This window comes from Cylas formicarius, unplaced genomic scaffold (genome assembly GCF_029955315.1).
Source record: "Cylas formicarius isolate icCylForm1 unplaced genomic scaffold, icCylForm1.1 PGA_scaffold_12__32_contigs__length_19106922, whole genome shotgun sequence".
NCBI classification, from domain to species: domain Eukaryota; kingdom Metazoa; phylum Arthropoda; class Insecta; order Coleoptera; family Brentidae; genus Cylas; species Cylas formicarius.
In genome coordinates this window covers 8,686,768-8,714,196 of record NW_026844225.1, presented here as the reverse complement: position 1 = coordinate 8,714,196, position 27,429 = coordinate 8,686,768, and the positions used below count along the sequence as shown (strand labels likewise).

Genomic DNA, 27,429 nt, shown 5'->3' with positions numbered 1-27,429 from the left:
CTCCTTGTTGATTTAAAATCAGTTTTTGGTGGTCAGAATTATCCATACTTACTTGACTTACTTTTTATTTTGAGCTCCTCAGTAGTGAAGGATTTTTTTAAAATTTATCAATAATACTGTCAGCAAACCATCCAATTTGGGGTGGTGGTGGTAAACTCGTATAGAATTTTTATATTAGACGATTCATTTTTTAAGAGCCACTTATTTTATATTTACGGCATTTTCAATTTTTCGCGCAGATTCTAAAACACAGATAGATGAACTTTATTTTCATGTTAATTTTATAAATAAAAACGGCATTCTAGCACTAAAAATAGGTGACTTGTACTGTATAAATTCCCTGAAATTTATATGGTCCTATTTGTTTTTTTTAAGGATCCCTTACTTGTTTTTATTTTTCACCTATTTTATGTATTAAAGAAGGGAAGGGTGCATTAAATGAGGAAGCACGTGCGACATTTCTGCCCAATTTTCAATAAAAATTAAAGAATATTTCATCTCATATTTTTTGTAATTTTTAATATACACGCTAAAATTATGTATTTTTAATCTATCGCAAAAAAATTATGTTTCTAAAATGCTTATTTTTTCAAATAAATATGCATTTGACATCTTCGAAGACAAATATGTTGTTTATGTCAATTTTATTTCAATTTAACATATTAATATTATTATATGGACAATTTTTATACTGAAAATTTTTTCTAATTTTTAATCAAAATTGAGGGATATTTCATTAACTAATAGTCTTTTTTTACTCAGAATACAGCGCCGTAGTCATATTTTTGTAATTTTTAAGATACGCGCTAAAATTATGTTTTTTTAATTGATCGCACTACATATTTTTGAACAACTTAATTGCTTTTCTAATACGCTTTTCAAAAATGCCAAATTGTTCAAACGTACTTTTTTAAATATACATTTTGACATGTTAGAAAACAAGTATGTTGTCTATCTCAATTTTATTGCAATTTAACATAATAATATTATTATTTTATTTTAAAAAAATAAATAGAAAATCTTCTGATTTTCTCAAATGTAGATAAGCATTTTGACAAATAGAAGCCAGACGAATTGTCCTCGTTAATGTCTAAACAAGCAACACGAAGTGTACGAAAAATGTCTGGAAGCTGCTGGAAATCAGTTTTTCATGGTTCACTGTTTTTTATATTCCGTGGTTTTTATTTTTTCTGCTGAGAATAATACACATATTATATACTTAATTTTTATACTCGAGAATTAAAGAATATTTCATTTAATATTAGTCTTTTTACTTAGAATAAATTGGCGTAATCATATTTTTTGTAATTTTTAAGATATGCGGTAAAATTATGTTTTTTTTTTTAATGGATCGCAGTATATATATTTTTTTCAAATATTCATTTTGACATCTGCGAAAACAAGTTTGATGTCTATCTTAATTTTTTTGCAATTTATTGTTTTAATATTATTGTTTTATTTAAAAAATAATAATATTTAGACAATTACTATAATAATTGGTCTAAAATATAGAATCAAGAATTTAGTGGAGTACTTAGATTTTTTTGTAAAATGTAAACAACGCGAAGTGTACGAAGCTGCTGGAAATCAGTTTAAGCAGTTCTTCAATGTTCACTGTTTTTTATATTCTGCAGTTCTTAAATAATCATATTTCTGACAAAATGTTAAGTGGAATGAAACCACGATAGAATATATAGAAGTACATTTTCCACAAATTTATTTAGACATTTATACATTTTTGGTTTCATACCAAAAGCGCACTGCAATTTTAAAAATACTAATGTGGCAAAATTTAATATTGAAGTTTTTTCTGATATCTCAAAAACTGCAATCAAAAATACACAAGAAAGAAAAAAATATGCAAAGTAGAAGGTTTCATAAACTAAATAATTAGGGGGTAGTATAGTACAATTTTTATTTACAAAATTAACTTGGAAATTGCTTCCAAACAGGACGATTATACAAACTAATTTTAAACAAAAAATGTGTGAAAAACTGCGATAAAAAACGTAATTTTAATTTTTTTGAAATGATTAATGATGATTAAATTATATATTTAAATGTGTCAGCAAGAGACAGCGATCGTTTATGGGCGTATTAACGTTTTGGCAGATACATATTAAATATATCAAACTGCATTTGGATTCAAATTCATGCAAAAAAAAGAACTAGTGCGGCAAACGCTACGAGATTTGTGCGTAAAACGTAAAGGAGATGAAAACGTGACCTGCAAACATTGCGACATTTTAAGCGAGACGCGTAACCAAAACGGATGACGGAATTTGCTATTCCGAACGTTTCCCACAAGTTGTGAGTAAAAACACGCACCTCTACACGGAAAATTTAAATATTTCGTCGCAGAACAAAAAAAAGTTTTCCCTAATCAGTGAAGAAAACACACATACACACATACAAAATTACCTCAAAGAAGTCGAGGAAAATGACGTTCGTCAATGTTGACGTAGGGGATCTATAAAGATAACGATAGGTTTTAACCGGACAGCTTACAGCACAAACGGACAAATCCGAAACCATAAGTCCCACTAAAAGTGGGTTCCGTGGTACCCTGCTGGTACACAATTTGTAACCAAACGCCAAATTTCCAAAAATACCAACGCATGTTATAAATATATAAATGCTTATTATAATTTGCGCAAGAGGCATTATTTTATTTTGATTATACTGCGGTTATTTGTATTTTTTAAAATTGATCACTGGCATTTTCGAATTTGTTCGAAAATGAGCGGGAAACTGCCGGGAATGACCGATGAATGCGCGAGAGTTTCCCAACGAGATGTGAGCTGCTCCCGGGGAAAGTTGAAATCGAACTGACGGCGACTCGAGCGCGCTTTGGGCTATATCCCCAGCATCTTTTTATCATATATTTTACCCCCTCCTCCACCTCCCCCCAACCAACTTTCGAATCCTCTCCTATTCTTCTACTCTGGGGAAAAATATCGTTTATTATGGCAAAAAGTTGCGTTTTTGTCTTATTGTTCTCCGCATTTGTCAACCACTTTTGCTCTCCCGTTTATCTTATACGATGAACCAAAGATAAATGACCGAGATATTTCGTATTTGCTTCATATCTCTTCATTTTTCCGGCGGTCGGCCGGATAAATTGGAAAAGTGCGTGTTCGACTTTCCAATTTTTTTTCCTTGTTGTAGTCGGTACGCGGTTAAAGGGTACAACAAAACCGGTTTTCCGCTTATCAAATAGTGAGAACGGAAGTTTAGATTTGAGCCGGATCTATTAGGTAAAAATTGAATTCTCTTGTTACATTCGAAAAATCGAATTTTTCAAAAGTATCTACGCTCGTATAAAAATTTTGTATCTCGATAACGGTATGTCCAATGGGATCACCGTTGGTACAGAAATGATCAACGTCGAAAAAAAAAATTTTTTTTGTTTGTCCGTTCTCCGTTCTCGTCTTTTGGTTTTTCCTGAATAACTTTAGAACGTTTGTAGCTACAAAATTGAAATTTGCCTCCTTTTTAACCCTCCACGATATACATAAACTTGTAAGAAATGGCTCCGGCATCCATTTTTTTTTCGCGATTTTCGACTGTTACGAAACACGATAAGTGTCGGAAATTTGAAGTAATCGAGTTCATATTTTTCATATATGCAGCTTTACCCCGTGACGGAACTTATTGAAAATCGGGGTTCTGGGGGATTGGGAAATATTTTAAAAAATAAAAAATCGGAATCTACAAAAAAGACCGTTTTTTTAAAAACCGTTTACAAGACCGAAAAAATTCTTCAACCAGAAGACGCAGAGGATACGGCTCCATAAACGTTTATTCTTGACAATTTTTCAAAAATATACAGGGTGCGTCGCAATTTCAAAAAACCTGAAAAATGGGACTCTCTATTGTTAGTTTCTTTTACATGACCATATATATAGCCCATATAGACAGCTAAAACTTTCATATTTAAAGTTTTTAAGTATTGCACAGGGTGTTCGCGATATTCCGTGGAATATTAAAAAACGTAATGAGTGCCCCAAATTTGCAGCTACCGACTTCAGACTTGGGAGAGAAGTAGAACTCCAGACCCATATTTAGACTGTTTAAATTGGGGGCAATAAAATAAAGCGAAGTATCTTTTTTAATTTTTGAAAAATTAGTTATGGACAAAAATCTAAAAGACCCTGAAAATTGTTCTTTAAAGTAGTAAATTATTAACTGTAAATCAAAATTCCTACAAAAAATAGCTAATCCGTTCAGTGTTATAGGGCGTATCAAGGGCTACAATTTTGGTATTTACGATCTTCATCTGTCACGTGTGCTGCTCGAGATTTTTGGAAAAATCGTAGTCAATTTAGTATTACGGTGTACTGCATGGTTTCCGAAAAGATGTATTTTCTCGAAAACTGTTTATCCTATTGAAAAAATTCATATACTTTGAAACATACATCTAGGGTTATAACTTTTACTTGCGGTATTTTTTGTATTATGTACAGGGTGTGTCGATTATTCGTAAAAAAAGAGCTCTTAAAAATGCCGTTTTCGTGGGTAAATTATTAGCCGTAAATTAAAAACTATGAAACATGAGATAATTTGGTTTAAACAGTGTCGAGATAGAGTGTCAAGTTTCGTCTGTCATACAGGGTGCGCCAGATATTGGAACAAATATAATTGGGAATCGCTATTATTTACAAAAATTTTTGAATATACCTGTTATGTGTACAGTTTACAACATTTATCAAAGTTTGCCGTCACTTTGAAGTTTGGGGAGACTTAAAAGATGCTTTATATCGGGTGTATGCATACTAAAATTACATCGATTTTGCGAAAGTTTAATAGTGGTCCGCAGGAGCACGATAGAAAAACGGTATGTCTATTTACCACAAGAAACTGCGAAGCGACGATTTTTCGAAAGCAATCTTGTTTTTGACTGCTTTCACTTTGGTTTTTATCCACTTTTTCAAAAATATTATTATTATTATTATTCAGATTATCCCCCTTACTCAATCATGATGTAAAAAGGGAACGTAGCTGTACTATAACTATAGCACAAATAACCGATGATATATTTAGGACTACAGATGAATGCAAGCTGCCACTACTAACCCTCTTAGACTTATCGAAAAATTTTGATAAACTTCGTCACCAAATTTTTATTTCAATATTAAATTTTATTGGTTTTTCAAAAAACGCAATTAATCTTCGAGCGGTAACTTCTTCCCAGAAAACTTGATCTTTTAAGCGGGATACTACATCATAATTTTAATCTCCTTTTCGGTAGTATTTTGCTCTTTTAATACTAGAATTTTTTTTTTACTAATTACCGAATTCAAGAAAGATGACATCTGCAACTAAGCAAAATTCCCACAGGTGCTGGATTGGATTGAGATCCGAACTTTGAAGTGGAGTTTAATTTTGCGTGGAAAAAAGTATTTGTTTTTTTTTGTCTGTTTGTCCGTTCTCTGGCGTCGCTTCATAAAAACGCGAATAACCTCTGAACCGTTGAAACCAGGATGCTTAAATTTTTCTCTTTATAAACTAGTCGCGAGATACATAAGCCCATAGAAAATCTGTCTTTTTTTGCGATTATCGTCTGTTTTTCGTACATCGCTATGAAACACGGTAAGTGTCCGAGGTTTGCCGTTATCGATTTCAAAACTGGCACAAATATAGAGTTTAGTGCCCTAACGGGACCTATTGAAATTGGGGCGTCTGGGGGATCGAGAAGTATTTTTAAAAATTTAAAAACCGCATTTGCAGGGTATCGAGAAAAAAATCGTTTCTCGTATACGCGATCGAAAAAATTCGTGTACCAGAGGACCCCTGATCCTGATTTTTTTAAAATATACAGTGTGCGCCCGCAAATTGCAAAAAACTGAAAATAGGATAATTGACCATAACTAGAAGGCTGTGTTTCAGCTGCCATTTTCTTTCACGCATCCATATAATCCGTATAGACTGCTAAAACTTTTGTATTTTAGATTTTCACATATTGTACAGGGTGTTCGAGATATTCTGTACCATATTGAAGAGTGTAATAGATGTCTCAAATTTGTAACTATCGAGTTCAAATTTAGCAGAGAAGTGAAAGTCCACACCCGCATCTAAACCGTAGAAAGTGGGAACAATCAAGACTTGCCTAGTTTTTTTTTAATTTTTGAAATTTTTGTTTTTGTTATTGTTGCTTCCAGAAGTAATAACATTTCTGGAAAGCTATTATCTTGCTCGGCAAAATTATTTTGCCAGGAGACGCAGAAGATTCGGTACTATAACTTCTATTTCAAACATTTTTTCGATTATGTACAGGGTTTTTCAATTATAGACAAAAATCTAAAAGACCCTGAAAATTGTTCTTTTTCATAGTAAATTATTAAGCCGTAAATCAAAATTCTCAAAAAATATGGTCAATTGGTTTAAAAGAGCTACAATTTTTGTATTTACGGTTGTCGTCTATCACATACATTGTTCGGGATATTTGAAAAAATCCACTCGATGACGTCATTTAGGACGTACTGCACAGTTTCAGAAAACAAATATTTTTTCCTAAAACATTGTTCGCGAAATATTTGAAAAAATAACATTGGAAATCGCTATTATTTGTAAAAAATTTTATATTTAGCGTAACTTTGAAGTTCGGCGAGATGTAAAAGACACTTTATACAGAGTGCATGCACAATAAAATGGCATCTATTTGGTGAAAGTTCCATAGTGGTCCGCAGGAACACGATAGAAAAACAATGCTTTCCTCTAGGGCCCAAAGCCTTAAAAATACAAAGTTGCGCAGTGACTTTGTTATAGACTGCGTACGCAGCAGACGATACGCACTGCCACGATTTTTCGAAATCAGTCAAGTATTTGTGCTCTCTCTTGCAAATTTTCTATTAAAATATTTAGCTAAATATTAGTATCCATTGTCCCTTCAATTATTACCAAATTTCCAACACTTGATGCCGCCATACTTCCCATACCATTATGCCTCCTCCATACATAACAGTCTTAATTGTATTCTTAATTTGTAAAATTCAATTTGTAATAATTTAGTATTTAAACAATACCAAAAAATTCAAATAAAAAAATATATATCGTACTATATAAAATATAATTTGCCAATAGTAAAAATACAAAAATTACAAGTGGTAGTGCCGATTATAGAACATTTTTAGTATTTTATTTTCTACGCTTTAGTTGCGCTTTATAATATTTTATTTTTAAAGAAATTGATGTAGCCAGACTTTTGCTGGACATTGTATATCGGCGAGTACTCTTCATTTAGTTTTTTTAGTTAGTTTACAAATAACGATGCACTATGAATTTGTGGGGCTTTTTAAAATGGAACGTTTTTTTGCAAATACTACCAGAACAAGCATATTCTTGGTGGGGTACTTAGAAGCTTTTAAAATTTTAATACGTATTAAACAAACGCTTTAAATCGCTTTAAAAAAAAATGTTTACTAATCCTCCATTCTTGAATTTTTATTTAAAATATGGATCGACCACTGCTCCTTATGCATCAAGAATTTTTCTTTGACGTATTTTTTGTTAATTAAATTAAAATTAGAAAAAGTGAAATAGTTTCACAAAAAGGCTAATTTGTGCCGAGAAAAATTTGCATTTATCGGAAATTCTAATAGTCCTTTAATAAGGATGTCTTTTGAAATGTCGATAAAATTGCATTTAAGCGGGCACACAAGTTTTATCTGCCTCAAACGGAGTTAACTTTTGCCGCAATTTGAAGATACGAAAGAGTTTTAATACGCCTGGGTGTAGTGAGAGGTCTAGTACCGAAATATTAAAATTCACCAACGTTTTTACAAATCTGGTTTAACTCGAAATTCACTATTTAAACACGCAAGGGATGATTAACTTCTGCCACACGTAAATTACAGAACTTCCATTTTTGTGAAGTTGTGAAGCTCTAAAGCTAGTTTTCTGTCTACGTGCGTGTATTTTTTGACACACTTTAAATTCCAAATTATTTTCTATTTTTCTATATTTTTTATTGTTTTAGGTGATATTTATAATTACTTTTGTAAACAAAAAACAATTTCATGGATTTCTAATATAAACGTTGTTCTTTTTAAAACAAATCTAACAAAATATGTACATATATATAATTTGAGTGTTTTAACAAATATCTCTAAGCAGTGCTTCAAGCTCTAGCCTCAAGAAAACTAACTTTGAGTAAGTTACAGTGTGAGTATAAATATATAACAAAAGAAAAGAAAGTTATTTTTAAGTTTTTTTTATAAACAAGCTCAATTTATTACTTTTATTTTTTATTAATTATTAATTTTCCGAAGTTTTGAGCATGGACCGTCTAAGGGCATCGCTCAAGAGCTGTTAAACGTCTTCAGTAATAATCCTGATATGCTCAAATGATGTTGAAACCGAAAAAAGCACGTCAAGTGCGATCAAATCTCAAGGTTTTGCTTATTGCTATGATTATTGTAGCGTAGTACATCAAGAGTTCTTACTACAAGGTTGTACGGTCAATACGAAGAATACATCCGGAATTCTCGGAAAAGAATTTATGAATTTTGCAACACGATATTGCACCTGCTCACTCATCGTTGCTTGTCTCTAATTTTTTGGCCACAAAGAAAACCACAATCATCCCTCACCGGATATGACCCCTTGTGATTTTTTCCTGTTCTCAAAACTCAAGAAACCCATGAAAAGTATTAGGCCTGGAACGATTGAAAAGATAAAGAAAAAATCGCTCAATGAACTTAATTTTGATGAATACATAAAAACTTTTTGATAAAAAAATTAAAAGTCGCCCTACTTTTTGACACCTCGCATATGACACCGACTGTTGACTTATATTTTTAAAGGAAAATATGAGGGACGGAGAGAAAATGGGGCTGCAACTAAATGAAGAGAAAACGAAAATAATGATCTGATGAATAATAGTGTGATCAAAATAGGAAATAACAGCTTTGAGGCAGTAAACAAATTCAAATGCTTAGGAGTAATGATATCTAGTATAGGAGAAAGAGATATTTCATTCTTGCTTTCAGCTCCTCTTAGCATGAAATTTGGAATTCTTTATCTGCATGTTAAGTCGTCAAGGTTTCCTACTTGTAATTTATATTAATGCCATTTATTTTGTTCCACTAGATCAAATTCCTAATAAAGCCATTTTATTTCGGCAACTCTTGTCTTGCACACATTCTGGTTGCAACAAGTCGCTCCTATGTCTATTTTTTAGATATTTTGGGTAGTTTAAAACTGAAGATGAGTTATTTTTTACTTTACAATACTTTGACCCTTGCATTGCGGTTATGTTGTCATCAGCCATATCACAAGTTCCTGTTATTTTGCAGCTTTAATCTTTCATTAAGAAAAAAATATCGCCTTAACCTTAAATTGAGTGAGTAGTAGATTGCTAATTATTTACAAAAAGTTTTCATATCCGGAATTTTCAACTGTAACGTCATCACAGGCATTTAAAGGTCATTATAACATGCATATTGTCTTTTTAAAACAATACTACGATTTACATACATTTATCATAATATATCACATACATTTATCATAATAGAGACCGATCATAAAACTAGTAACTATCAAATTGTATATATGTATGTCTTTTTTGAATTCACTTTAGCAGTGTCCACCATGTTGAATGAATGTCTATGTAATTTATATGCTATATTTTATTTTATAAATATGCTCGTTTTAGAGGATTGCATGAAAGCAACTAGGTTGGATGCCGCCCCCACAGTTATATATATATATATATATATATATATATATATATATATATATATATATATATATATATATATATATATATATAGATATATAGATAGATATATATATGTGTAAGATATCTCCTTCGACACCGAATAAAGGAACTTTATTATTATTATTATTATTATTATTATTATTATTATTATTATTATTATTATTATGGCGTCAGAGGTATCCCTCTAAAGTTAATAAAATCGTATCTTAGTAACAGGTTTCAGTATGTTGAGTTTGGTGGAGTGTCGAGTGATGATGCTCTTCCCGTGAGCTGCGGTGTCCCACAGGGCTCGGTTCTTGGGCCGTTGCTCTTCATCATTTATATAAATGATCTGCCATTGTCCGTGCCAGATGCGAATGTCACCTTGTTTGCTGACGACACTGCCATTCTGTTAACAGCTAAGCATCAACGAATGCTTAGTGAAGATGTCAGCGTAGCAACAAATGTTCTCCAGCAATGGTTTTCTGCAAATAACTTAGTCCTCAATAAACAAAAAACTCAAAAACTTACCTTCTCCTGCAGTAAAGTCGACTATCTGTATCAAAATAATATAACCCTCTTGGGATTCGTAATTGACAGGACTCTGTCATGGTCAGGCCAGATTCATGAGGTCTGTGCAACGTTGTCTCGGCGACTGTTCCTACTGAGACATCTCAGCCATTGTCTAACCCCGGCGGCCCTTAGGATAGCCTATTTTGGGCTTTTTCATAGTGTGCTGTCTTATGGCATTGTGCTTTGGGGTGGGGTTGGATATACGGAAAGAGCTTTTCGTTTGCAAAAGAAGGCTGTGCGGGTCCTCTGCGGTGCCAACCCGATTGCCCACTGCAAGCCCATTTTCTCTGACTTCCAGGTTATGACGCTGCCTTCTACTTATATATACCGATCCATCCTGTATATTCACGAAAACGCGGATGTCTATGGGACACTTGGCAATAGACATGAGTATAATACTAGGTATGTTGACATGATCACCCCACCTCACTCCAGACTGACGTCCTCGCAAAACAATAAGATTAATGTTAAACTGTATAATGTTCTCCCAAATAATATAAAAAATCTACCATACAGACAATTTAAAAAGAGAATGAAAAGTTTTTTTACTGATAATCCTTTCTATGATATTAATGAATACTTAGAGTTGATCAAACATACTACACTTGAATAGACCACTGCGTTAGTGTGTTAGTTCTCAAAAATTGTACAACCTTTTATATTATATATATAAATTCTTTTGTATTGTTAACCTTTGACGTACCATTTGTTGTTTTTGTGACGTATCTGAATGGCCAATAAATTCTATTCTATTCTATTCTATTCTATTATTATTATTATTATTATTATTATTATTATTATGATTTAAAGGCCTGGTAACTCCTTCAGTTTTGCATTATTATCATTTCAGCCACTACTTAGAAGTTAAAGAAGCTTAGTTTTCAGAAAATAAAGCGTAAATAACTAACCAAAACTAAATACGTCGATAGTATCGGTTTTTTATAATTGATAAATCCAGAATTTTCATCAAATCAACAAAATATAGGCAGTTATAATTTAAATCACCGTTACCAGTTAAAGCTTAATTGTCGGTTTAGTTATGAGCCTTTCCTATAGCTCTGGAAGCTTAACATATTTATGAATTCCAACAAATCTTGAAAAACTTTGAAAAGGTCTTACAAAATTAACATTTTTCTGCCTTATTAAAAATTCTTTGCGAAAGCCGCTTATTCATTTATTATTACCTCGAAAATGATCTTCTTCGCTTGTTTTCCATCGATGCAGATGTAATTCGTAATAAATCATTTTCCGAAATCCCTCAAAGAAAACCGAATAACGGACTTCGAGAAATAATTAATTTTTTTCGAACTCGCGACCTCAATTCTTAACGAATGATCATTAAACTCCAGAATTTTGATGGTCGTCGTTAACATAACATTTTAACCCTGATTTAATTAAAGTTTCAACCGCAGCTATTACACAGGGACTTAGGCAAACTGTTAAATTTGGCAGATGGATAAATTAACAGAGTAATTAATGTGGGGTCGCGATATAGGAGTTTATTGTAGTTCTGAATACTCGGATTTCGATGATAAGTGGCGTCTGAAACATTTATATCTGAAAAACATCCCTCAACATTTAAACTACAACTACATTTTACGGATGTCCATTTAAATATTATTCAAAATTAATAAATTCAAATGTGTATTTCTGTATCTTCTTTTATCGAATGTCTTCCTATTTTATGAAAAAAAAAGTTTTAAATGAACTCAATGAATCTCAGCACAAATATGACAGAAAATAACATTTCTGGAAAAATTTGCATCAGACAAAAAAGTTTCCAATAAACCCTTCTATCGAAATTTGTTTTTTTCAAAGTCATTGTGCAAGTTTTTCTTTTAATTTAGTTAAGAATGTTTAATTTAATCCCATAAATTCATTAAAAAAAAATAAAGAAATATGCAGAAAAAATAAAACCAAGGTTTATATACCTTTTATTTTAAACAAGGAATCACCCACGTTAAATTTGTTTTAGAATGACTTTCAAACTTGCTGTGCTTTAATTGTAAATGTTGTTAATGTAAAAGCAGGGTTGACATTTAACCAACTTGGCGTCACCTGACGAAAAAAAAGTCTCGTTGATAATTAAGTGCTGGTTTGAGGTAAAAAGGTAAAAGGATAAGTAAATCTTTGTTAACTAAACTTTTCCATTTTTCAACTGAATCATTATTCTGCACTGGTCAGAAATCTGTTAAATAGGCTAATATTGTAATGCTTTTATGGTTTCCATCTTAAAAGCCTCATCATAGTCTAATGTAATTCTCTAACTTCTAAACGGATGAAATCATGCGTTGAATGATCACCGAACATTGAAAAATCGTGCCTAATAGCCAATTTGAGCAATTTTTCCGGTTCGTTATTGGAACAAAGAGTTAGATATTTGTTAAAACGAACAAAGAATTTCTGCTCTATAAATAGATAAACTCTGTTGTATATCTAGTTTAACGATTGGTAGTCGATTGTCTGGTTTCCATTGGGATTCATTTTTATATATATTTTATTCACGAAAAGTGTCTCAGCAGATTTCTCCTAAAATTGGCCACAAATACTGTTACGGGAGTGTCACATTAGTATACTTCCTTACATTAGTGCACTAATTTGTTTGAAATGTTTGAACGAGATCAGACTTTTTTTTTAATTGTTATGCTTTGTGCTGTTTTTCTCTTTTCTCTTATGGCAAATCCTCTGCCAGCGCGTTGTATCTAAATTCCGCAATCAGGCAATTTAGTAAGACAATTAAATGAGCCTCCACCATTGTCAAGAAACCTCTTCTTGTAAATAAGATTACATTCGAGTTAGTTGCAATGTAATAGTAGATTTACCATTATTAGAATTTTAAAAATATAATATTGAGGCAATTCATATTATTTGTAGGTGATTATCAAACACCCTGATAAAACTTTAATATATAAGTAAGGTGCGCTGATGTGATTACTATTACATTGAGGCATTGAAACATGTAAAATGCGAACTAAAGCATTGTAGAGGTTTACTATCCTGCTTAAATTGAAGTTTGTGTATTTGGGGAAAAGAAAAAAATGCTTTGCATATTATTTCCTCTTTCATTTGCTGTAAAGTTAAATAGAGGGACATCAAATATTTATATGATCTATCAGGGGGATAAAATAAAAGGGACAAAAATATAGCTAGGTGCATTTGCGCGTCAACCTAGTTCAGTAAAGTCCCTCGCGTTACGGCTTGAATTTTAGCGGGCAGGTAGCTTTGAAAAGCTCAGCATTAAATATAAATAAAATTTATGCGTTCGATATAAGGCCTGCAGTAGAAAATCTTTAATCTAAACAACCAGCTGTTCCGGATAATATACTGGAATCTTTTATATCTCCGTCATAGTTTTGCTTAGTTTTGAAAAATTCTAAGTAAAAAGTGGTTTGTTGTATCTCGAAAGTATTTCACAGCACCTAGCATCCTTATTTTAAATGGAATATCCGGTATATTATTTCATTTTTGGGTTTCTGAGGTTCTTCAAGGTTTCTCTAACCCTATAGTTTCCTGAATATCTTGATTAATTCACAACTTTGAAAGATGCAACATCTTTTTTTTTTGTTTATCGGTTTATTGGTGTATTGATTGGCTATTACTTTCCCTATGATTTTTTTCGAAAACCGTCTTGTTACTTTCGAAAAATTCGATGTTTCGAAAGTATCTACGCTCGTATAAAAATTTTATACCTCGGTAACGATAGGTCCTATGGGATCGCCATTGGTACAGAAATGATCACCGTCGAAAAAAAAAATATTTTTTTGTCTGTCCGTTCTCCGTTCTCGTCTTTTGGTTTTTCCTGAATAACTTTCGAACCGTTGGAGCTACAAAATTAAAATTTACCTCCTTTTTAACCCTCCTTGAAGGAAATGGCCTCGATCCGATGCCGGCATCCACCTTTTTTTCGCGATTTTCGACGGTTTTCTGGACATTGCTATGAAATACGATAAGTGTCCGAAATTTGAAGCAATCGACTTCATATTTGGCACATATATGCAACTTTGCCCCGTGACGGAACCTATTGAAAATGGGGGCTGGGGGGTCGGGAAATATTCTAAAAAAATAAAAAAAATCGCGTGTGCAAGGGCTAACGAAAAACATTATTTTTCAAAAACCGTGTACGAGGTCAAAAAAATTCTTGAATCAGAGGACGCAGAAGATACGACTCCATGAACTTTTATTCTTGACAATGTTTCAAAAATATACAGGGTGCACCGCAAATTCAAAAAAACTGGAAAATGGATCCCCTATTATTGAAAATTGGTTATAACTGAACGCGAGCATATAGTCCGTATGGACTGCTAAAACTTTTGTATTTAAGGTTTTCACCTATTGTATAGGATGATCCCGCAAATGGCACATATGAAAATATTTGGCATTCTACAAAATATCTCGAAAGTATTTCACAGCACCTAGCATCCTTATTTTAAATGGAATATGGGGTATATTATTTCATTTGTGTTAAGTGTCCTAGATTTGCAGATATCAACTTCAAATTTAGCAGAGAAGTAAATATATATATATATATATATATATATATATATATATATATATATATATATATATATATATATATATATATATATATATATATATATATATATATATATATATATATATATATATATATATATATATATATATATATATATATTTAATAAATAAATATTTAAATAGTAGAAATAATTAGGTGCAATTAAATTTTACCAAGTAATTTTTAAAAAAATTTGAAATGTTTTTTTTAGTAAGTTTGGCTTCCAGGGTTTTCAAATTATGGGCAAAGATCTAAAAGACCTAAAAAATTGTTCTTTTACAGAGTAAATTAGTAACTGCAAATGAAAAATCGTAAAAAATAAGGTTAATCGGTTACAGTTTTTGTATTTGCGGTTTTCCTCTGTCATATACGCTGCTTCGAACAAATCGATATTAAAATCGCTCTTTCAATCGCTCAGTCAAGACGCGATGACGTCATTGATTATCACGGCGCACTGGAAAAACTAATTTTCTCGCAAATCAACCATTATCTTGGAAAACTTCTTGGACCAGCTATAGCTATAACGTGCTGAGCTATAACCTCCATTTGCGGAATTTTTTCAATTATGTACAGGTGTGTCAATTATGCGTAAACAAAGCTAAAAGACCCTGAAAATTGTGTTTTCGTGGATAAATTATTTGAATTAAATGAAAAACTATAAAACGTGGGATAATTTGGTTTAAACAGTCTCGAATATTGTGTCGAGAGAGAGAGAGAGAGAGAGAGAGAGAGAGAGAGAGAGAGAGTTTCAGGTTTCGTCTATCATACAGGGTGCGGGAGACACTTGGAGTAATATAATTGAAAATCGTTATTACTTGTACAATTTTTTTATATTTATCAAAGATTGTCGTGACTTTGAAACTCGGCGATAAGTAAAATAAGCTTTATGCAGGGTGTGTACACAATACAATTGCCTCGATTTTGCGAAAGAAAACCAATGTTTTTAGTCATGATAATAAATTAAAATACCAAGTCATTAATTGAGTGGACAAAAACAATCGGCGTACTTCTCAGTATTAAGAAACATCTTAGTTACCGAAAAACCAATTTGCAACCGAATTTAAATGGCATTATCTTAAAAACGAATGAACATTTATAAAGTTGCCGTTTTTAAATTGGAAGATGGTTTCCTTAGCGGTGGTTGACCAAGGCCGTCAAGTTAACAGGGAGTCTCTCAGACTAAAGCCGACGGATAGAGGCAGGCACATTCTTCGCGTAGGCGATTACCTGGCCCATGAACCAGTCATTCAACAACGGTCATACTACTTCTATCAAAAGAAATGCCGTACACAGCCGTATCATCGACTGGTTTCGTAGGTTTTATTTAAGAAGAAAATATTTGGCGCCTAAATTTTTTTAATGCATTTAAATAACAGCTAGAGCTAGATTTCAGATTCGAAAAATGCCATTTAGTTATTCGACACTGCGTAATCCAACATAAGATAAGAGTAATAAGCAAAATAAGTGACCTAGTTGACTAGTAGAGCAAGAGGCAACAAGAGCTTATAAAATTATCTATGGAAAAGAATAAATCACATATATACGCTAATTTGAGATGTTTATTTATTATTTTCATTTTATTATGCGTATTTAGAAAACTTAAGAGGAGAAAAATCTGGCAAAAGTGCCACATAAACTATAAAGTATCCAGCTATTCGATATTATTTAAAATACATTTCTTGTTGCTACACATTATACAATGACTTGCTTCTTATTGCAGGTATAATTTCCTTCAAGATTGCTTAAATCATTTAAAAAATAATAGCAGAAAAACGAACATAAAAATTATCTGTTAAGATCAGTGACAAAGTTTTAAACACCACATGGGGCAAAGAATAATCTTTCCTAAACTTCAAAGTTGACCTTTGTAGAAAACCGTCACTAGAAAATGACTTGGTTTAAGATATAATAGCAACTAGCCAAGATGTTTTTACTTCCTGTCTGTTTCGTTTTTTGGTGACAAATCTTATATGGTTATAATAAATAATATTTGTTGCTGTTTTAATAGGACGATGATTTTCCACCAAGATGACCAAATTGGGTTAATTTTCGTCGGTTTGTTGACAAATAGTTTGTATAATGTCCATTTAGTTGATGAACTAGTCAAGTATAAACTTCAACCCTAACAAATGTACAAGTGTTTTTAATAGTTTGAATTTCTTTAAAAGTTAAAACTAATGTCTGGCTTTTAGCGGTTTTATTTTGTTATGGTGATTAAGTGTGGTGGTCCTTAATTCTTATTTCCGTTTAATTTCTTAGTTGTAACAGTAGTTATAAATCCCACATGTGGTTATGTAACAGAACGCGATTGCACGCCACTGGCCGACTATTTTATCTTTTAAAGCGATCTTATAAGGTGCTTCAGGTCAGGTATGCATGATTGGTGTGTATATTATAAATTTTTATACGTTACAACATTCAATGGGTTTTGCAGGCAAGATATTTTTGAACTTGCGACCGCAAACTTTAAAGAAAAACTTTTTTATGGCAACTGCTGGTTAAGGCAACACCTACCCTTAGTTATTGCGAATTCAGCTGCTTTTTGTAAAGCGTTTTTTATCGATGAAAGTCTTACATAAGCGGATTCCCGTTCTTCGCTAAAAACCGAATAATGTCGATTTGGGTATTAGGCCTTTGACTTTTTATGCGATCTAAAACGATGTAATTTAAAAAAAAAATGTAATTTCGGGGTAACGAGGTCTTTGAGATACCGGCACAAGTTTGAATATTTTATTAGGCCTTAGAAATCGATTGAACGACGTCGCTCGAGATTTGTTTTTAAACTTTCAAAATTTGATGATGCTATAAAAGCGAGAGCCTCCTTCTCACCCCTTCAAACCATTTACATAGACTAGCAAGGAATTTAGTAAATCACAAACATACTTAAACCATTTTACTTTAAATGCGTCATATTGTTTTTTGCAAATTGATTTATGGAAATGGGTTGCAACAAAATAAATTAACATATTTTGGTTGGTGTTGGTTTTCACAGTTCGCAGAAATGTCCCAGGTTAGCTTGTTACTTTCAAAAAATCGATGAAATCGAATTTTTCAAAAGCCTGGGAAGTATTTAAAAAAAATTAAAAACCACGTTTTCAAGGGTCTAAGAAAAAATCATTTCTCGAAAACGGTTTACGCGACCGAAAACGTGAAGACGCAGAAGATTCGGCTCCATAAAATTTTATTCCTGAAAATGTTTCGTAAATGTACAGAGGGTGCGCCGCAAATTCAAAAAAACTGAAAAATGGGTCTCAATAATATTGAAAATTGGCTATAACTGAAAGACTGTGCTTGGGATGTCAGTTTGTTTTGCATGGCCGTATAGCCTGCATAAACAGCTAAAACGTTAAACGTTTTCACTTGTTGTACAGGGTGTTCAAGATATTAAGTGCTATATTCAAAAATTAACAGGCGTCTTAAATTTGCAGCCGTCAGCTTCAGATTTGGCAGAAGGGTAGAAGTCCACACCCGTATTTCATCTGTTGAAAAAGGACTTACTCAATTCTCGCAAAGTGTTTTTTAAAATTTTTAATTTTTTATTTTTCGGTTATTTTGGGTTCCAGAAAAACATGCTTTTCTCCATAATCATTTACCCGATCGGCAAAATTCTTTTATCAGGAGACGCGGAAGATCCAATGCTATAACCTTTATTTTAGGCATTTTTTTCGATTATATACAGGGTTTTCAAGTTATAGGTAAAAATCTAAAAGACCCAGAAAATTGTTCTTTTCCATAGTAAACTATTAACCGCAAATCAAAAATCGTAAAAAATATGGCTAATAGGTTCAAATAGTGTTATAGGTCGCATTAAAAGCTACAATTTTTGTAGCTGCGGTTTTCGTCTATCACACAGGCTGCTCGAGATATTTGAAAACATCCATATAAAAAACACTATTCCTTGGGTTCAGTCGAGACGCAATGACGTCATTGAATATTACGGCGCACTGCACGGTTTCACAAAAAACCTTTTTCCTCGAAAACCATTTCCTATTTGGGAAAAATTCTTGCACCAGGAAACGTAGGACATCCAGAGCTATCACCTCCATTTCCGGAATTTTTTCAATTATATACAGGGTGTGTCGATTATGGGTAAAAATATCTAAAAGATCCTGAAAATTGCTCTTTTCGTTTGTAAATTATTAGCTGGCAATGAAAAACTATAAAAGTTGTAAAAATTATGTCCAAACAGTATAGTAAATTGTGAGGAGAGAAAGTTTCAAGTTTCGTCTATCATACAGGGTGCGCGAGATACTTGGAATAATATCTTGGGAAATCGTTATTACTTTTACAATTTTTTATATTTATCAAAGTTGGTCGTTTCTTTGAAATTTGGCGATACGTGAGAGACACTTTATACAGAGTGTGTGGACAATATAACTACATCGATTTTGCGAAAGTTCCATAGTGGTCCGCAGGATCACGATAGAAAAACCATGCGTCCGTCAAGCACAAAAACCGCGGATTTTCTTTTTTTGTTATAAAAATCTTGTCCGCGCTACACGCTACGAACTTGCCCCGCCCAGTGACGATTTTTCGAAAGCAATCTTGTTTATTACCGTTTTAAATTAATGTATTTTTTTTATTTATGTAGATACATATCAAACAATCTTATTAAAATTGATTAACAAGCAGAAAATCACAAACGCAATAGCAATTATATACCATCACCTATAGCGATGGTAGTATTCGAGTAGCGAGAAATTTGTATATAATAATAATAATAAGAATAATATATTATATTACACTCAAACTCACCTAGTATTAAACAAATGTAAAATTTTCCTTCAATTAAACAACCCCACAAACAACAACGTGAAGAATACACATGAAATTAATGTTCTTGTAGCCAAAGAAGTATTTATTTGTGTAAACAAACTAAAAATTATTTATTTTTAAATTGTTACTCTTCAAATCGCGAAAACCAACTGACAAATACACAATACAATGCGTGATTCCCTGGTATTCAATTTTTCTTTTTTTTTTCTTCTCATTCACATATGAAAAGATTTATTATTATTACTATTATACAAGTTTCAAATTGGAATGGAACAGAAAATAAGAACAGAAGGTTTATCGAACCATAGGTAGAATTTAATTTACTCTCGGTTGTATCCGACATATCCATTTTCCAGTAGTTGTTGGAACATTTGAACAATGCTTGAAATATTAAGAAATGCATCGTTTTCCAATACTGCATTCCTCTATCCATCTAATCGAACTTACATTATTTATGAAACTGCTCCTTGCTCTACCATTGCAAACGTGTGTATGTGAACTGAGAGAAAACATTTGGAAATTTCGAAATATCATTTTTTGGTCGAGAACAAAAAAGCTTAAACGTGTCATTTTTTATTATTTTTATTTTATTTCAAAAAGTTTGGGTTTATGATGTAAAATGTAGTCATACATTGCTCGGAAAAATAATAATTTTTATTACAGTGAAAGTCTTATAAGTTTAAAAAAAGAAAGGAATTGATTTTTATTTGAATTTTTTTTTTTGGATCTGACACACAAAAACTAATTGCTAGTTACCTCTGGAAAGTACTGAATAAAGAACTTTTTTTTTCTGGAATAGATAATAAATAATCTCAAAATTAACGAATTTAGTGAATAAATTGAAAATATTTATTAAAAACTATGAATGTAAGTACCCATTGGGATTCCAATGCAAATATCTTCAAAATGGTTCGAGTAATCGATAAACCACTGGAGACCTTTTTGTTAAATTTCCTATAATAATAATTGCAAATATTTCACGATAATTATTTGTCAGCCAATAACAAAATTCAGAACAAAAAGTTATTTTTCTTTTATCGATTTATCAAAAAAATATAAGAGACCATTTTTTTAAAAATTAAATTGGCCTAATTATTTATTGGTGAAAAGATATATTATTATTTATATATGAAACTAAATCCATTCAGATCCAAAAAAAAAATTGTTTTTATTGCCCACCCTAATATTTAACGCCACTTTAGTAGTAATTGTGCCATACAATTACTTCTGATAAAAATAAACTAAATAAACGATTTATCATTTATGAATGTATGAAATGCTTTTTACATTTTAAATTTATGAATAACGCCTTCTACGGACTAAACGCTTTAATCTTTATTTTGAACTTTTTAATAGTTAGTTATTTAATTTTATATTGATTTTAATTAATTTAAAATTATACCGGATGTCCCATTATGGACAACGACTTATTAAGGAAACCGGCGATTCTGGCAATTTGCGAAAAAATCATTATGTAAATAAATCAAAAGAAAATGCTGGTAATCGTTTTAGACTTTCTCAAATGGCCAAAGGGCGGGGACGGGGGGAGGTCGTTATTTTTATCTTAAATTTTTTAAACTCAGTATCTACAAAAAACGCTAATAACTGCTTTTAAACTGAGCGCTATTTTTTTTTATTAATAAACTTTGTTAAAAAGGCTACGAGTGACGCTATTGTGGTCGCTTACTTTGCCACCAGGCGGAGTTTTGTGACACAAAACAAAACTATATGACTTTTTCAAGTCATTAGATAGTGGAATAATGGACCCACAACCCAATGAAAATCGCATCTCAGTATCTTTATTCTAAGATAGAATACGAAGCACAGAACTCAAGGCTCAAGAAATAAGGTGGATTTTGTTAAACGTTTTCCACTTTAGGGATTGTTTTTAAAAAATGAATAAAACATCCCTGTTGACAGAAATAATTCATTGTCATGAAAACAAAACGCTAGGCATTTTTCATATCGTTATTTGATGATTGCCAAAATCTTGTCTACTGTTTTAAATAGTTTAAATTTTATAAGAGTTTGCATTGCAGTGCATTAAACCTAATTAGTGATAATAAAAATTGGAAACTGCCAAGTAATATCAGTTACTCGGTAATTTTGTATAGAGACGAAATGTATAGTCTCAGAAGAGCTCAAATCGGTGTTTGTACCTACCAAAAAAGAACAACCCAGGGTCTTGTGATGACTGTCGCTTAAGTAGCTTGATCAAGTAGAAAGTAATACCAAACGGAATCTATAAAAGATGTGAGGAACAATTCTATAACAATCACCACTCTGAGTTCTATTGCAAAAATGGCGAGAATATAATAAAAATGTATACGTTTGCTTTATTGATTTTGAAAACTTATGGATCTATTAAAACACATTAACACAGACCAAAGTGACATTAACCTCATAAAAAACATCTGTTCCAATCAAACAGCTACAGGTTTCATCTTATCTATTTGAAAATGAAACGGAAAAGCGCTAGAGAGTGTTGTGTGTTGTCAAACATTAAAAAAATAAAATACACGGTCGTATTAAAAAATTAATTAGTCAACACACGACTGTTTCCGGAAGGAGATGATGCAGAACGAGTGAATAAATATGAATATCTAGGTGCCACAATCACCTCACAATTAGATCAAGATGAGGATGTGAAAATTGGGATAGAAATTGTTGACAATGGTTCATAAAACAACCAACATTGCTTACCAATAGAGGTCTGAACGTGTCAATAAGTCTAAAATTTTTAGAATACTACATCTGGTCGTTGTCGAACTGGGTCTTAGCATTCTTTGGACAGCAAAAATTACCAACGTATTAAGATGTATCGGACATGGAAATTCTGAAAACATCTTACCTAGGGCATTTACTTCGAAATAACTTAAAAGAAATCATTACGTTGCTTTTTTTCACATTTTTTTGCAATGATGTCAGAAAACGCGATCTAATTCCAAGGTAAGCAGTCTCAAGAACGATAACCTATGAGACGATTCATCAAATTGCGCTAAGGCTCTTCATGGATGGAGATGGATGTAAGACGATGTAATTTGTTTAAAGTTATAGCATTTCTATTATTCTATTCTTTTTGCAGTAGGAGCTTTCGAAATAATTCGAAAATCCGATATAATCGGAGTAATTGAAACAATCATTTTAATCGTGCTTAAAAATGGCGGTCAGTAGTTTTAATCCTTTGTACACTTAAAGGGGAATTCTATAGCTGCGGTTTTGTCGAATATTTCATCGGGAAAATGGGTTTGAAATAATATTTTAAGAGGATTGTAGTTTGCTACTTCCGGACGTGCTCGAAATTTGTTCAGTTTGCTGCGTTTTTTGTTTTGAAAAAAAAAACCGTTTTTGATATCGAGACAAGTTGTTCTAGCCGAGAATTTATTAAGCGTTTGCGAAGTTTAAACTCTCTTTATACCGGCATAGAAAATTAGATTTATAGGAATTCAAACAAACTATTTATAAGGTAATATTTGCTGTCGCTGAGACCCAAACTTCATAATTTAATTTTGTAGGAGCGAGGCGGACGAGAACTAAAACACGGAGTTTCACATGGCGGAACATTGGGGTAGATGTGAAGGAAAACAATTGCTGGATATTGGAATAAACGAATCGAAATTTATGTAACAACCTTTTCAGGGGTAGATTAATTATAGTCTTCGTCGAAGTAAATTCAAAGGGTTGATCGTGAACCTCCATCCCCGGGGGTGGCGTGGTCTCGGAATAGCAAACTATTCGTCTTGTCTTTACTAGTTGAATTTTATTCGGCAATTCGTACGAAATAGTGCAACCGTGTCAAATCTTTTTAAACTAAGCAAATTTTATATTCCTATGTTGCTATCGATAATTGATTAGTTAATTAACTAACTAGTCTCGGACGCATGAAAAGAACTTTCCCTTGTACAGGGAAGAGTACTATCTCGAAATGTAAATTCCGTAAAGATTTATAACTAAAGCTGCCAAAAGAAAATACTGGAAATTATTTTTGGATATATAAAATGGCCGTCAGGGGGCGTAATCGCATTCGTCAATTATAAATCCGTTTTTTTGGGAAATGATATTGCATTACCATATAGCTACTAGAGTTAGAGTTAGATTTAAAATCTCCTTTTGAACCGATAACTTTGCGGCAACTCAACAACTAACATGGCCGCTGACAGATCGTCGATAAGTTTAGATGCGCCATTTTCTCAAAATCTGCTTAGATCTCGTTAAGTGTTTTGGTAAAACGATTTAATTGTGTGGGAATCGTTGCTTAAATAGAAAATGGCGCAAAGTACAGAAAAAAAGTACGAAAAAACTTTACTATCTAATCCTATCTAATAACTACATGTATATTGCATATAACTAAAATGGTTTTAAAGTTGGGATAAATTGAATTCTTATTTATTTTTTTTACTCTCTTACGGGAAAGTGATGGTGGACACTCCTACCACTTTCGGAACATTCCGGAAAACAATGTCAATAACTTCAGAATAGCTGAACCCATTTAGTCAAACTTGTAGTTGTTAGAAATGGCTGTTTTTAGGCTATTAATGCTGCCCTGAGTAGGTGAGTGAGTATAAACTCAAGGATCTCACTTTTATTGCAAGAAGAGTTTGTCAAACAACGTTGCTAGTGAAAATCTCATTTCGAGACTTCTTTATTACCCTTTAATATTAGTAAATATAAATGAAATACCAAAAACTAGAAATAATGTCGCATCTTAGGGAGTATTTGATAATTAAATCCAAAATTTTCGTTCTTATAGAAAGAAATATATAAATTTACTGTTAAAATACCAACATTACATTGAAAATGTCAATAATAATCAATATTCATTCATTCATGAATGAATTTTGAAAATCCAATTACTGCTTGGGAAAACAAAATTTCAAAAATTGTAATGGTTGTCTTTAGTAATAATAATCATATTCACTTGTAGAAGTGCTTGATATGTTTCAAATGTTAAATTAAAAACGCAATTGCCTCTACGCGATCCTGCCGTAAAAACGCAAACGCCGAAGTATCGTGAAAATATTAACAAAGATGGCGACATTATTGTGTTTTTATTTCTTTTACTGATGTGATATGCTAGTAAATGCGGTTTTCACTTAAGGTTCTTATTATGTAGCCATCTTTAGAAGTCATGACATCGTATTGCTTTTTTTTTAATAAATTTTATGTTTCAGCCCTTTTAAGCCATTTTAAAGTTAATAACATTTATTTCCGAATATGTTCGGACACGGTTAAGAGGTAAAGCAAAAACTGCTTTGCAAAAAATCTTTTATATGTTTTAGTTATCTGCAATTTATAATAATTTACAATATTTTTTCTTGGCTTCTACACTAAGTTTTTCATGCCAACTCTTTTAGATAAATATTTTTCAAAATAAATAAGAACTAAAAGTTTTTTAATGTCTTTATCACATTTGATTTATCACATTGTCGAAACAATTGTCATGTCAAAATGTATAATTTCGTGAAAATTTGAACTTTTAGTTCTTATTTATTTTGATAAATGGATTTTGATCAAGTAGAAGCCACCTCGGTTCAATAAATATTTTTCGAAGTGGAGTCATTTGACCCCCCGGTACATATCGCGATTGGTTTAAATCCATAATTAGGAATAAAATCGACAAACTGCACTCAAACTATATAACTGCTGTGCTGCAACTCCATAAATGTTGATCTCCTAATGGCTTTCAATATGAAGAGTTTGTTTCTATCAGTGGCGCCCCTCTGGGTATCAATCTAACGCCGTTACTGTTTTTCCAATTTTAGCAACGAAACAGGATCCAACACTTCTAGTACACTTTTTCCTTCTTATTCACAATATTACGTTATTTTGTATTATTTCTTCAATTTCCCGCTGAGGGTAATTGTTAATTGAGGATTCAGCAATGCAATATTGTTTTATTTATTGTTTTATTGCAAAGGCAAGTCTAATAATATCTAACGTTCCAAAAACGTATTTTCAGTTGGATATGAGTATTCTTTGTTAAAAATTGTTTTTAATATCCACTTTTGCATTCTTTCTTTTATTTCCATAATTTTTTTCACATTCTTAAATATGCATAATTTTTTACAATACTTGTAATCATTTGAAAGCTTAAATTTAATTATTTTTAAAAAATGTTAAACCTGTCGACTTGCATTTTATGTTCTTTGGTACACAAATGCTGATACTGTAAGCGTTGCTCATAGAAGTCATAAGTTATGATATTCCGATCGATTTTCGTTAAATAAGGATTTAATAAAATAACGAAATACAATTAAATTCTCTAAAAGTTTATCCAAAACAACAAAATAACGACTTTTAAAGCTTTCGGTTGTTACGCCATTGGTTTCAGTATATCAGTTTTCCAATACGTTTTTGTGATTGACAGACACGTGATTTTTGAACAATGCTTGTTGGTTGGAAGTCGCATGTATTTTTTGTTACAATTTCTCTGTCAAATTTACAGCTTTTTGCATTTTTTTATTTTTCAGAAAACAGATGTTGAACACGATTATTTGACAATTGATATAACCACAAGGTAAAATGTTCAGCCACAATTATTTCTCACACCAAGCTTTGTTAAGACGATTTGTTTTTTTAAATGTAGCAATAGAATATCAATAAGAGAAAGAAAATTTTAAAAGACACGTACTCCATATTCAAAATACTGTCAGTGTTTAAAATTTTCCGAAAACATCCGATCGCTCCCAAACCGTGACTAAAGTGCCCGAAAAGCTCAAAGTTGACGTCTTAAAGTGACACTTTCCACACGCCTGATATTTTAGAGAGATAAAGTACATCATTCACGTATCTAATGTCGGTTTCCATCAAAATTAAATCGATATTAATATTTAAAATTAAATTAAATAATATTAAATAATGGACTTTGTTCATATTATTATCTTCGTGTCATTTTCTAATTTTAAATTAGCTTTATTAATAATATATTTAACAATTTCGTAGGAAATAATTATGTAAAAATGTCGCAAATATCCATGCATAATCAAAATCAATCACACTGTGAAGATCAGTATAGAAACGAAGATGACTAAGAAGGCAGTGACTTAAAGAAAAAAAACGGGTTTTTTGACTGATGAATCTCTTAAAGGACGCCTAAGAACTCTGCTGTTAGTGATGAGAACATTGGCACTTTGGGTATTTCTATGAGTCATGTTGAACATTACATAGATTCGCCACCGATAAAAAAAAACAACTTGTCAAATATTACAAAAAGGCTCTAAAAATATACAATTACAATTGTTTTTGCGATTCGTATCTGACACAACTATTTACTACAAAGTAAACAATTATTTTAATAATATGGCAGTGTATCGTTGTCTAGAACAAAACTATCAGCGGAATATCTAACTGATTGACGATGTTCGATTTGCATAAAAGCTCAAATCAAAAGTTCGAAGAATCGAACCCATTTGTTAGAGCAATGAGGAACTTTTTACACAATAATATGGATACACATAATGAGCTAGCAACTTTTAGACTTCCTCCATTCCCATTTGTTTTTTGTAATATTTTGAAGCTGTGAGCACCAAAATATCTGGCCATTAGATACTCATTCTCAGAGTTGCTGGGTTGCATGTAGTTTTTAGATATACAGGGTTACAAAAGTTTTAAAATTATTTCCTTAAGTACTAGAATTAATGTGTAGCTCTTTCTTTGCCATGTTTGAAACAACGATATGCTAATACGACAAAAAAAGTTTTCATAGCCCAAGAATTAATACTGCGTAATGTTTGTGCGGTATTACCCAAGCAAATGAAACTTCTTTATATTGCTCGGCACATTTTTGAACACGTGGTAACCTTATGTTCCCCTTAGAAAATATTGCGGCCTAAATTACAATTTGTTG

General features: G+C 31.9%; 1 protein-coding gene and 1 long non-coding RNA gene across 2 annotated transcripts in view; one reads left to right on the top strand and one right to left on the bottom strand.

Moving 5' to 3' along the window:
• LOC132708582 (uncharacterized) overlaps positions 1 to 2,795 on the bottom strand; it is a 62,343-nt gene extending 59,548 nt beyond the window's left edge. The window contains exon 1 of the mRNA XM_060680979.1: positions 2,422 to 2,795. Coding sequence (XP_060536962.1) covers positions 2,422 to 2,664 — 243 coding nt within the window. The 5' untranslated portion in view covers positions 2,665 to 2,795. The remainder of the gene's footprint in view (positions 1 to 2,421) is intronic.
• LOC132708584 (uncharacterized) overlaps positions 1 to 27,429 on the top strand; it is a 72,534-nt gene that overhangs the window by 37,795 nt on the left and 7,310 nt on the right. The gene's annotated exons all lie outside the window — the stretch shown is intronic.